Source organism: Dermacentor andersoni, chromosome 6 (assembly GCF_023375885.2).
Source record: "Dermacentor andersoni chromosome 6, qqDerAnde1_hic_scaffold, whole genome shotgun sequence".
Taxonomy (NCBI): Eukaryota; Metazoa; Arthropoda; class Arachnida; order Ixodida; family Ixodidae; genus Dermacentor; species Dermacentor andersoni.
The window spans coordinates 23,644,781-23,656,851 of record NC_092819.1 but is presented as its reverse complement, the minus strand read 5'-3'; the positions used below and the strand labels follow the sequence as shown (position 1 = coordinate 23,656,851).

At 45.8% G+C, this 12,071-nt stretch overlaps 1 protein-coding gene and 1 long non-coding RNA gene across 3 annotated transcripts; one reads left to right on the top strand and one right to left on the bottom strand.

Moving 5' to 3' along the window:
- The first annotated feature begins 1,946 nt into the window (after positions 1 to 1,946).
- Positions 1,947 to 12,062, top strand: Dlc90F (dynein light chain 90F). Of its 2 annotated transcripts, none has more exons than XM_055065945.2 (5): positions 1,947 to 2,204; positions 7,269 to 7,310; positions 7,606 to 7,729; positions 8,188 to 8,265; positions 11,706 to 12,062. In XM_055065945.2, exons 1-5 carry the CDS (start codon positions 2,133 to 2,135, stop codon positions 11,774 to 11,776), a joined length of 387 nt encoding a protein of 128 aa, XP_054921920.1. In that variant the 5' UTR covers positions 1,947 to 2,132; the 3' UTR covers positions 11,777 to 12,062. The 2 variants fall into 2 exon arrangements, with proteins under 2 accessions (XP_054921920.1, XP_050026037.1); XM_050170080.2 differs by lacking the exon at positions 1,947 to 2,204 and adding an exon at positions 6,957 to 7,163.
- Positions 5,043 to 6,534, bottom strand: LOC129382263 (uncharacterized). The gene is made up of 2 exons (XR_008610365.2): positions 5,640 to 6,534; positions 5,043 to 5,131 (listed from the first exon to the last, which is right to left on the bottom strand). It is a non-coding gene; the product is annotated as an uncharacterized lncRNA (long non-coding RNA).
- Positions 12,063 to 12,071: the final 9 nt, after the last annotated feature.

Here is a 12,071-nt window from a genome sequence, read left to right as displayed (position 1 = left end):
GTGAAATTCTTGCCAGGCGCCATGTTGGCCGGCTTCCCCAAATCGCGGCTTCCCGCCATATTGTCTGGCGCCATCTTGAACCCATCGGATCGAGGAAGAAGGCTGGCGAGGACCGCCATCTTGAGCACCCAGGCGAGGAAGGCGCCGGTTAGCGGCGCCATGTTAATTGGCCGGCTTCCCCAAATCGCGGCTTCCCGCCATATTGTCTGGCGCCATCTTGAACCCATCGGATCGAGGAAGAAGGCTGGCGAGGACTGCCATCTTGAGCACCCAGGCGAGGAAGGCGCCGGTTAGCGGCGCCATGTTGGCCGGCTTCCCCAAATCGCGGCCTCGCCGCCATATTGTCTGGCGCCATCTTGAACCCATCGGATCGAGGAAGAAGGCTGGCGAGGTCCGCCATCTTGAGCACCCAGGCGAAGAAGGCGCCAGTGAGCGGCGCCATGTTGGCCGGCTTCCCCAAATCGCGGCTTCCCGCCATATTGTCTGCCGCCATCTTGAACCCATCGGATCGAGGAAGAAGGCTGGCGAGGACTGCCATCTTGAGCACCCAGGCGAGGAAGGCGCTGGTTAGCGGCGCCATGTTGGCCGGCTTCCCCAAATCGCGGCTTCCCGCCATATTGTCTGGCGCCATCTTGAACCCATCGGATCGAGGAAGAAGGCTGGCGAGGTCCGCCATCTTGAGCACCCAGGCGAAGAAGGCGCCAGTGAGCGGCGCCATGTTGGCCGGCTTCCCCAAATCGCGGCTTCCCGCCATATTGTCTGGCGCCATCTTGAACCCATCGGATCGAGGATGAAGGCTGGCGAGGACCGCCATCTTGAGCACCTAAGCGAGGAAGGCTCCGGTGAGCGACGCCATCTTGCCGCTGCGTAGAGACTCGATCCACGGGAGAATCGTTGAAAACGTCGACGCTCCTTCCAATTTCTTCGGCCTTCTGTAGCGTCAATGTAGATCCTTCGTAAAGCAGCCCATCGCGGATTCTTGTAGACGAGACGCCTTGCAGGATCTATAGTCTCGCAGGGACTCGTGGCGCGCCGAACGTGCAGGCGGGTGTCAACCGACGTAGAGCGGTGACAAACTCCTGGAAACACTCTCTTGGCTGCTGTTTGCGGTTCCAGAAGATGATTCGGTGTATCAAGCAGTTGGTACTGTCTCCAAATGTTTGTCAAAGACGCTTAAGATGTCTTAAGTTGTAGTAGCCTGGTCACCTTGCGACGTCATGTAAAACGACCGCTGCCCCTCGAAGCCTAGTAACACGGCCTTAATTCTTTCTGTCGTCCGGTGACGCCTCGCCTCCCGCCACCAGTGGAAACGTATCGAACGAACGCCTTCCACTACACCGGTGTAGTGGAAGGCGACGGGTGGAGGAGTAGCGGACGGGAAGGCCGGTGCCGACGCAGTCGTCGTCGGCGAAGGAGACATGGGCGGAGCATCCATGGTGGAAGCAGCAGAAATAAGAGTAGGCGCAAGTGGTAGCAGGAAGGTTTTATCTCGCGTCGCCAATGTAGTGATTTAGCGGAGTGGCGTCGGCACGACATCGGCCGAGAGCCAGTCTTTGGCCCTCGTTGACGGAGGACTTCTGCGGTGCTCCGCGCCCCGGTCGTTGAGCCTTCGATCGTGCCCCTCGGCCGGCGTTGTCCCGACGCCACTCCACTACTACAAGCGCTCACCCCATACGAAACCAGCTGGGGGCATTTGATCAGAAGTGACGGAAGCTAAGCTCACCAGGGGCAGCGTCCGTATAACCAGGCGAGCTGTTCGTCATGAGGACGGGCTCGCTGTCTCAGGAAAAACAGCTGTACACCCTATAATAGCTTATTGCCAAGAATCAAGCTTAAACTGTCCAACATCTAGCAGAGCAGTCCACCTTACGTGACCGCGAGGAAGATCAGCGGAGATGCCACGTACTCGAACGCCGAAGTCGCCAACCACCGTCGAAAGGCAGAAAGAACGACCGCGCGAGCCAGCCGGCCAGCCTTTTATACTTTCTTTCCGCACGCGCTATCAGCGAGCGTCGTCTTCTGCCTCGTCTCTGGCTGCGCTTGGTAAAATATAGTGTGATGTCTAAATAGGTTGAAAGCTTGCAAAAGGGATCCCAGTGCTTTAATATGTGCTGCACTGCAATCTTTGTGTCATGGAACTCTTTCCAAACTGCAAAGCTATCTTTTCTGCGTGGTACGGCGGCAGCATAACGGTGGTGCGAAAGGTACGTAAGCAGATGAATTCGAAGCTGTATTCGTAGTTCTCTTTTTGCATTCAAGACACACTCACGGGTAACTTTGAAGAGTTAAAATGAGTGGTAATCGTTCTGTCGTCGAACGTTACGATCGTTTTTAGTTTCTAAAAAGCACAGAAGCGAACTTTTAAACAATGAAACTGTCGTGAACTTTACGAATTCTATAAACAATGTGACTTCATGTGTAAGAGCTGTGCGGTTCGTTACTGCGTGAAAAAGGCAATAATAGGCGCGGCTATTTAACGCTATTTAGAGAGCAGCGCAGAACTACACGCACCGACATTTTTCGGGTTCGCGCAGTCAACGCCAAGGGACCGATCAACGCCTTTTGACATCAGTGTCACTGTGTTTGCAAAAATCAACTATGCAAGCAGTTCGTCACAACACACGGAGGAAGGAAACTAAGGAGAGGCCCTACCCCCTCCGCGCGCTAGGAGAAAAGTGTGGCGGAAATGACGTAGTAGGTTCTCATTTTTTTTGCTGCTTTTTTATTTTTTGTTGTAGTATGGCTATAGTGTAGTATGGCTATAGTGCCTATAGTATGGCCACGCCTTTTGGGCCACAATGGCGGCGTTCTTATGGTTTTGAGCACTCACACGTGTTGCTCTGGTAGGTTTCGGGCCGTGGCAAAGGCGCTGAGTGGGCGGGTTTGCGTTAGTCACCGTGTCTTGTTGCGCTGTGTTACCTGCACCGTGCTCTGCCAGATGTTGCGCGAGCGCGCGCGACACCACGCGCAGCGCGGCGTGGTTTCGCGAAAGATGTAAACAAGAGAGGAGGGTGGCCCAAAAGGCGGAGCATCGCCATGAGCAACGCCAAATTCCGGCTTCACTTTTGCTTCACAAAGAGTGACGTCAGGGCCTCTCCTTAGTTTCCTTCCTCCGTGGTCACAACACAACAGCCGCCATCCTAAATACAACGTCGCCCCTGTCAACCGTAGACTAGCAGACGAACAGTAAAAGAAGAAGTCATAAAAGCGACACCAACGGCCACCGGTTGAACAGTTCAAACCATAGAGTTTCTCACTACAGAAACTATGGGCACGTTGCAAGTGCTAGGCGGCGCCCTGTCTTTCCAACCCCTAGCGCCATCTGACGAATAGTTGCGCGAATGTGGTAGGATTACTCACGGCGTCAGCAGCCCGCGCTGCGTGTTTGGCGTCCTGTCAAATGGTAGCGATGGCGCGAAACAGCGTGCCGATATTAATTTTAACCGGGTTTCAGGAATTACAAGATCTTCATAGCTTTTTTAGGGAAAAGAATTTAGAGAAAGGAAGTCGTCTATTTGAAGTGGGGCACGTCTACGGCGTGAGCGAAGTGCTGAACTCGCACTGATTGGAAGTGACTGCTAGGTTTATTCCGCAAACGAAAAATAATGCACCAGCGAGATGCGTGAAGCTCAGCTTAAGTTACTTCGTTATCTATGGTGTGGACGCATGAAATTATAGGCGACATTGATTCTTGAAGATCGGCGACAGCAGACAAATCCTAGCGGGGAGCTGCGATTGTCGTGCTGGCATCGCAGGGAAGTGCAAGGACGCCGCGGTAGTTTCCCTGTACATACAGGACGGCAAATACGAATCCAAAACATCTCATCCAAGAACGTGGGGCGTACGAACGACTCGTAAGACCTACCAGAGGTATTCTAACGTTGCTCTCCCCAAACACAAAAAAAGGGGATGAACTTACCAGTTGTTAGACTACGCTGGAAAAATATTTTCGCCCAAGTTACTGGAAGTGCGATACTTTTATGTTGCGATTTTTCAGTGCGTGCAAAGGAGGTTCCAATAAACCACGTTGTCAACAATTTTGGTGATCTCACCTGCCCCTTCGTTGATATGCTGGGCGCAGAAGGGTGTATGCCAGCTCAGCCGGCTGCAACCCCTCCTTAAATCTCTCAGCAAGCCCTAGCGCTGTTTGAATGGGAGAGGATTGGTAAAGAGTTCCACATCTTTACTGCGGTATAGTGTGGGAACAAACTACTTTGTTTGCTGCATATCCTGGTACGCACTGCAGGCAGTGACGTAGCAAAGGGGGGGGGGGGGGGGGCGTGGGCTCCGGGTGCAAGGGGCCAGTGGGGGGGGGGGGGGGGGGGTGTTATATACATCTGGAGACACGCGGAAATTGTTGATATCCTCGCCTTCCTCGAATAAACCCGGGAGAGGGGAGGGGTCCGGACAGACGACCTATGGGCCCCGGGTGCCAGACGACCTAGCTACGCCACTGACTGCAGGTGTCCCGTTGCTGCCATCATTGCTGTAAAAGCAAAGAATTCAGCGTTATTACGCACTTCCCAGTTAAAAAAAACAATTGGACCCAATTGGAAAATTTCCACTTGTTTCCAATTGGTTCCATTTGTGTATTAGTACACAATTGGGCCACTTGGAACAATTGGGCCAATTGGTTGCATACCATTTGGTTCAAATGGTGCAGTCGGCATAGAACCAATTGGTTGTTGCCAATTGGGTCACGTGGTGCAGTTGGCATAGAACCAATTGGGCTAATTGGCATGGAACCAAATGGTCCAAATGGAGCCGCTCGACGGGTCAAATGGTTTTGGCTGTGCACAGCCTGCGCTGTGTGAATCTGGCAAGCTAGCACAGCAATAAGGAACCACAACGTTACATGTTGCTCGGCAAGTTGGTTAATACATATTGTGATCTAATATGATGCAAAACAATATGAACAGCACAAAAAGCGAATCTCTTCATTAATGCTCTTTCCAATGCTTTTCTTGCTTCACATCATATCACACAACAAGGAGCCACTACTTCCTTAAGATAATAACTACATGTGACAATGAGGCAACAAGTGAAAAGTAGGATTTAAAGCTTTATTACGAAGGAAAATGCAATGCTGGATACTGTTCATGGCACCTTTCCGGTCTAGTCGCGGCACAACCTGCAGAAATGGATAAAAAAGAAAGACAGCATTGTGTATGGACTCCTGAAAAACCTGTTGCCCTCAAAAGCTGGCAAGACAGGCAAGCTGAAATTGGATAAAAAGGCACCTCAACTTTAATGTTCAGCAATCCGACCAGGTTTAAGAGAGTCACAATTTGCTGTTTATGTAGCTAAGGTTCAAGCAGCAAATGGAAGAAAATTGTTCTAATCAGTATAGCTTTTCGCTGTTCTGTCAATGTCAGCAATGTTCTCCCCCACGTATGTTTCACCAGTGCTGTCACGACGCTCTCGGGGAAACCTTGCTTTTAAAAAAACACTCATGCAACACACTTGAAACCTTTTTGTCCAAATTAGTTCAGTGCATCATGCATATTTGCTACATTACACAAAATCGTATACATATATGCGTGCAATCATTTAACTCAGACGAGTGTGAGTGACCCGTGCACTCGTGTAGTGCAGTAATGCAATATAATTACAAGAGCTTTGGAAACGCGGAAACTTACCTCCGATCTGCAAAATTCTGGCACGGTAGTGGGCACACGTGCCGGCCGCGTCCGTCCACTTGACCATATAAAAAGCCGCCGAAAAGTCGTCGTCAGGCTTGAAGTTCTTTATGTCTGTCACGGGCACAATTGCTAAATGTTTGTCGATTTCGTACCGCACGTACGCGTGGGTGATCATAGTGCTGTCAGACGGTCGCACGAAGCACGCAAGGCGATCAGCACACACGAGCACATGTTGCTAATGTTGATGTCGATTATGCTCTCCCGTTCGGTCGCCAAGGAAAAATGACGCTGAGAGAAAATTTAATTCCAAGGAAGAATTATCTCATAGATGTGAAATAAAAAATTTAAACATTATTGCTAAATTACAAATTGTTTTATGCCTAAAAGTTGTTTGAGTCGTGTGTTTAAGAAACACATAAAACAGTGCAAGTTTTTTTTTTTTTTTTTTTTTACTGTAACATGATCAATAGACCGACCACTTTTTTTTTTGCGGTCGTTCCACATTTACTTGCCCTCCAAATGCCAAATAGTGTCTTCCAATCTCACGAATCCAATCTCGAATCTCACGTCCAAATCTCAAAAGAGAAATTTCAAAAGGGAAAGAGAAATCTGCAAATTTTGTACACAAAAGACAGTAACATTTTCTCACTTAAATTTTGTCCAAATGGTTTTGAAAACTCCATTTGGACCATGTGGCAATCCAGATTTACCCAAATGGTCCTGCTGGAGACTCCATCTGGCCCAATTGGAAGTGAGGGTTTCCATATGAACCAATTGGCCGTTCTAACTGGTCCAAATGGTCCTGTTGGTGATAACACTTGGCCCAATTGGAAATTGCCGTTTCCAGTTGGACCCATTGATATTTCCAAATGGTTTCAATTGTTTTTTTTGACTGGGTTGGCATAATGCCGGAACATAAAACAGCTTATGCCGTCGGACGAGCGCTATCCAGTGTTGACACCGTTCTGGTTCATATGGTCGGCTTGGAAACCTGTAAAACTTTGTTCCTCGTGAGTTCGTGTACGTGCTGTTGCAGCCCACTACTCAACAGCTCGGATTGCACTTCGGCAATGCTCAGAAAAGGCAACAGCTACGCGCGAAACAGTGCACATACAGGCTTTCCGAACGCAAGCGAGCCGGTCGTATCCTGCCGGTTCCGCGCTCGCCGCCGCGAGGGGCGCCCTAGTAGGCGCGGGAACTACGTGCGCAACCTGCCTATGGTTATAGTGAGAAACTCTATAATTCAAACAGACGGTGCGCGCAAATCTCGGAGGCTATAAGCGCAGACGACTGCCATCTGTGCAGGTCTGGAGTGGCTAGAGGACGCCACTGCCGCTGGTTTGCAGCCGACAGTAGCAGCGGCCTACAAGCTTGCCCACATCGTAGGAATTTGTTTACCCCCGTTTTTCGTTACGTCCTTATTTGTTTGCCCCTTGATTCCTTCGTGGTGAAGCTCATTTACGTATAACTAACTTCACTCAAGGATACAACCTGACCATCTCTATTTATTCTACAATGGAGGTAAGCATGAGCTGCCGCGAGCCAAGTTTCTGATTGTCGGCATCACTGGTTGCGTGCTGCTTTAAGAAAACATTTCTGTACTGTAACCTGTCTTTAATTTTGCAGGGTACATTCGTAGTAGATGAAGTCAGTGCCATAATCAAGGAGGTACGTACCGTTTCCTGAATATCCTGATGAGATTGCAGACAGGCTTGACTCACTGTAGTACTGTACCGAACTTATTGATAGTGAATTGGTGGCGCAGTTTGTTTTCTTTTGTGATTAACAAATGTGCCTGTGTGCAATGAAGTCGTGCTGTAAATTACCGCGAGTTGTTCTTCGCCCGCGTAAAGCACGTGTAAAGCGGTCCTTGACAGGCATTATAATCATTAGGATACAATATAAGGCTAAAACAGTTTTGACAGCCTTCGTGATTGCAATGAAAACATGTTTTGCGTTGCAGGCGATGGAGACAATTATCGGTGGAAACGTTTACCAACACAGCAAAGTACCACAGTGGACGAACACCACTGTGGAGCACATACTAGGCCAACTTACAAAAATGAACAAGCCATTCAAGTACATAGGTAATGGTGCATGCACATTTAAGTGTAAATTGAATAGTCTGCTTCGCTGGCGTTGCTACATGGTTATGATTTAGAATAAGCAAAGTGTACTATTGGAACACTTTAAAAACTCGTGGGATCTGAATGGCGCTAATTAATGTTCTCATTGCATATGGTGTTCGTCACTATTTCATTTGTTATAAACAATACCTACTTATTTTGTTTTCATTAAAGATGATGGTTTACCATTAATCTAAACTTAATTCTTCTGTCCCTAGTTTCATGTTATTCTGAATGTCCTGACAGCTGAATAAAAGAATATGTTGAATTTTTTTGCATATCTGTAAACATATATATTGTAGCATTGATTAGACCATGTTATATTTCTGTAACTACTAGTTTTGAAGCATTAAAAAGAAAACCAAATCAAATTTTATGCATTCTTTTATACATGATCTGTGGTGCACAATTTTTTTCAGTGACATGTGTTATCATGGAAAAGAACGGTGCTGGCCTTCACACAGCAACGTCTTGCTACTGGGACAACACCACTGATGGTGAGATAGTCTATACACCACCTTGTATGATCTCTTGTAGGGCTAATGGATGTTCAAAAGTACATGCAGCAGGCAGTGCACATATGCCATTTACAGGTGACTTTATTTGGCGAGCGACAATGTCAAATAACTTCTTTCTCGACAAAGTCATCATGTCAGAGTTCAAAATACCCCATTCTTAGGAAAAGGTCACTTGAAAATTCGGAATTTTCTTTGTTTCATTTGCTTGTGAATGTCTTCCTTATTATATTAAATTACCTCCCACAGTAGCGAGTCAATGGTCGAAATGTGAAAAGGGATAACAAACCTTTGTTTTCTAACATGGTGTAAGATCTCAAGGTTGTGCTTTTACCAGAAAAGCAGTTTTAGTGTACCCAGGTGGCTCCCCAATAAGCACTTCAGTATGTTTTTAGATCTGCCTAGGGATAAAATAGAGGCAAGTGAGCTTAGCCAGAATCCTTTGAAGAATCTGGCTAAGCTTTTTGGAATCTGGCTTTGAAGTCGCTAAGACCCCAAAAGGGCAAAGTTGTTGTTAAGGTGACAAATAACAACCTCACGAAATTTAGCATCTCTAAATTACCAACACTGGTGAGGAAGGCTACCTAATAATGCCCGTCACATGGGCAGTTTCGGTCTTCGCTGAAGTAAGTCTGCACAGCACTCAAGTGCAGTCAAAGCTTGGGTGAGTATAGCAGGATCGATATCAAGTGTGCTTGAAGTGATGTGTGGCTATGCTTGATCTGGATTGTCTCTAGCACTGGCATGCTTGAAGGCCCCTGTGCTGTGGCTCAACAGATACTGCTGAACATTTGGGTGGGAAGTGTGAGATTATGAAAACATCATCACTGTGAAGCCTGGGCCATATAATCCAGCCATTCTGATTCTGAATCATGAAGAGATACAGCAGTCTTATAAAGGACGTGTTTGTTTAAGTTTGTGAGGTTTATTTCTGTTATAATGATTGTGTAATTCTGCGCTACATAGCACACAAGGCCTGTATTCATTATGTGTTTTCGTGCCAGTTCCCCTGTGTGTTCAGCAGGACAACCATACACATTACAGTTGTGTAGTGTTTATCTTTTGAAAAGACATTGCTTGTAAATAGCTTTAGGTTGGCATCGATGTTCATACCTATTCATTATAATATTTTATAGGCCCTGTATTAGGGTTGGTAATATCGCTGAATGATTACTCAATTAAATTTATCCCACAACATGAATAATCTTCATCGATGCACATCTTTCATTTAATCGGCCTAATCAATTAGGCCTGTTCGATTAATCATTTTTGGGGGTTCAACAGGAGTTGCGTGGAAATTTTGAAATTGTACTGGAGTGGCAGTGCGTGAGCAGTGACTGTCGACTGTTTTTCCGAGTGCCGAGTGATGCTGTGCCAAGCACTTCCCCTCTTCCCTCACACCAGACACGCCACTATGCTGCCCAAATCCGAAGGCTTGAAATGTTCTCGCAATTCAAAGCGTACTATAGCAGCCCAGTCGTTCATCGTTGTGCCACTCCCAGTCCGCTAAAGATATGGCATAGCATGCGCGCCGGTTTGGAGCATTTACTTTGACATAGCGATGTAGTTGACATTGATTACAACAAATCTATAGCAACGGAGCATCTATTATGGCATGTGCTGGTTGAGTGGCCATTCAAAGAAGGTGCCGGTTTCATCCAAACATATCAGCCAATTGATATTTCTTTGCTTTATAGAAAAGTGCATGTGGTTTAAAATCCTAAACCAGTAATTTTCTTCTCCTCTGTGTATATTGCAAGTTCTTGCAAACTTCAGTTGTACTTGACCTTTCACTTATGCCATTTATTTCTTGTTATCCTTTACTGTACGGGGTTCACTAGTGCGATGTTTAATACTACTGTAATGCCCCCCCCCCCCCCCCTTACCCAGTGCCTCATACGAGGCCTGTAAGGACATTTTTAAATAAATAAATAAATAAATATAATTCTGCACTAAGTGCCATTTTACAACATATGTCCTTTATCTTTTCAAAAGTAACTAGTGCAAACTATATGTAGTGTTTAACAAATTGTTATCCTTTATCAAATGTTTATACACTTGTGTTTCAAATTTGGTTCCACTTCACAAACATTAAAATAGGGTCCTACAAAAGTAGGTAACTGTGTTTCAGCCTTCTTAAAAGTGCCCGGCAGAAATTTTGGATTAATCAGTTAATCAATGAAAAACCCTGCATTGAAAGATTAAAAGGCAAAAATTATGAATGATTAATCATTAATCGAATAAAAGAATAATCGACCCATCTCTACTCTGTATCCTTGAAATTTGGTGCTATTTAAATGTTGTCTGCACGTGCATAACAGACAGGGAGGGGGGCACTGAAAACTGGATTCTCCACTAGAAGTGGTTATATGTGGAGAAGCCTACTTCTGTATGTCCCTTCATATAATAGCCAAGATATAGTAGATATCTGGTTAACATATGCCTGAAAACATTGTCATGTTAGCAACAATAAGCATAGTTATAAGCAAATAATACAAATGGGGCAGCCAGGCTTGAAACTGGGCTTATTGATTTTGAGGGTAGTACTTAGCCATTTGAAATACCAGAACATCAGATGTGTAAATCCACTAAAAGAGTCTATAATGCTTAAGATGAAGCATGTTGAATATGTGTGCTGCACTCTGAAGACTGATGATAGCAGTACGAAAGATGGGATACGTTGGAAAAATGGCAGGTAGGGCAAACACATGTAATGATTGTAATAGGAGAGCAGATTACAGAAAGATAGAGACCTAAAGTGATAAACAGTGCATAATTTATTGTCCTCCATTTAATTAAATGCTGTTGGTGAATAATTATATTAATGATCTGCACCAGGCGCCATATTTTTGAAAGGATTCTTTTCTAATTCCATTAATTTATTATACATCCCATGCATGGGTAATTCGTGTGATGACAGGTGCACCCATTTCAGTAGCTTAAGCTATGGTGTTGCAATGCTCAAGGCCGTGAGTTCAATCTTGACCTCCGCCGCAGCAGCTGCATTTTGGTGGGAGTGAAATGCAAAGACACTTGTGTACTTAGATTTAGCCAAACATTAAAGAAATCCAGGTGGTCAAAATTAATGCAGAGCCTCAATACGGCATGCCTCGTAATCAGATCATGGTTTTGGCACTTAAACTCCAATATTAATAAAAGATCACAGGCATGTGGCTTTGTGTGAGCCAATGACGAAGATAACAAAGAAAAAAGGAAAGATGAGCATCATTACAAATTACGATCCCAGATGCTTCTCCCCAGTACTATTGAGTCGCAACTTTTGTAAAGATAGCTCCAAAAAAAGTATGAACACCACTGTGTTGACATCAGTGAGCTCAGCAGTGTTGATCCTTATGCAAAGTGTAGCTCTTTCTGGTGAATTATCTCTGGTGAATCACAATATGTTTGCTTTTGCCTTTCAGGAAGCTGCACTGTACGTTGGGAAAACAAGACAATGTATTGCATTGTATCTGTGTTTGGCTTGGCCATCTGAGGACTTCTAACATGTGTGCCTGTAGAACTGCCCCACTAGAGGCACTCTTTGTGACAGTACATGTGCATTCCATAGGCCTGGAAACTAAACCTTCCAGTACTGTGCTGCATGCATGAAAAAAAAAAAAAAAAGGGGGGGAGACGCCTACGCTAGTTTCGTGGAAGTTGCTGACCAATATTTTTTACTTCCACCGAGTGAAAGCTTGCTGCTGGATCCATGTTGCTGGGCTCTTGAAAGCTCGCTTGTATGTGAAAAATTATGGATAAAATAAATGCTATGTATGGTATTTCTTGTC

Coding starts and splice junctions, on each gene's coding strand:
- Dlc90F (XM_055065945.2), top strand. CDS start 2,133: ATGGAACTCTTTCCAAACTGCAAAGCTATCTTTTCTGCGTGGTACGGC. Junction 2,205..7,268: donor GCATAACGGTGGTGCGAAAG/GTACGTAAGCAG, acceptor TTAATTTTGCAG/GGTACATTCGTAGTAGATGA. Junction 8,266..11,705: donor CTGGGACAACACCACTGATG/GTGAGATAGTCT, acceptor TTTGCCTTTCAG/GAAGCTGCACTGTACGTTGG.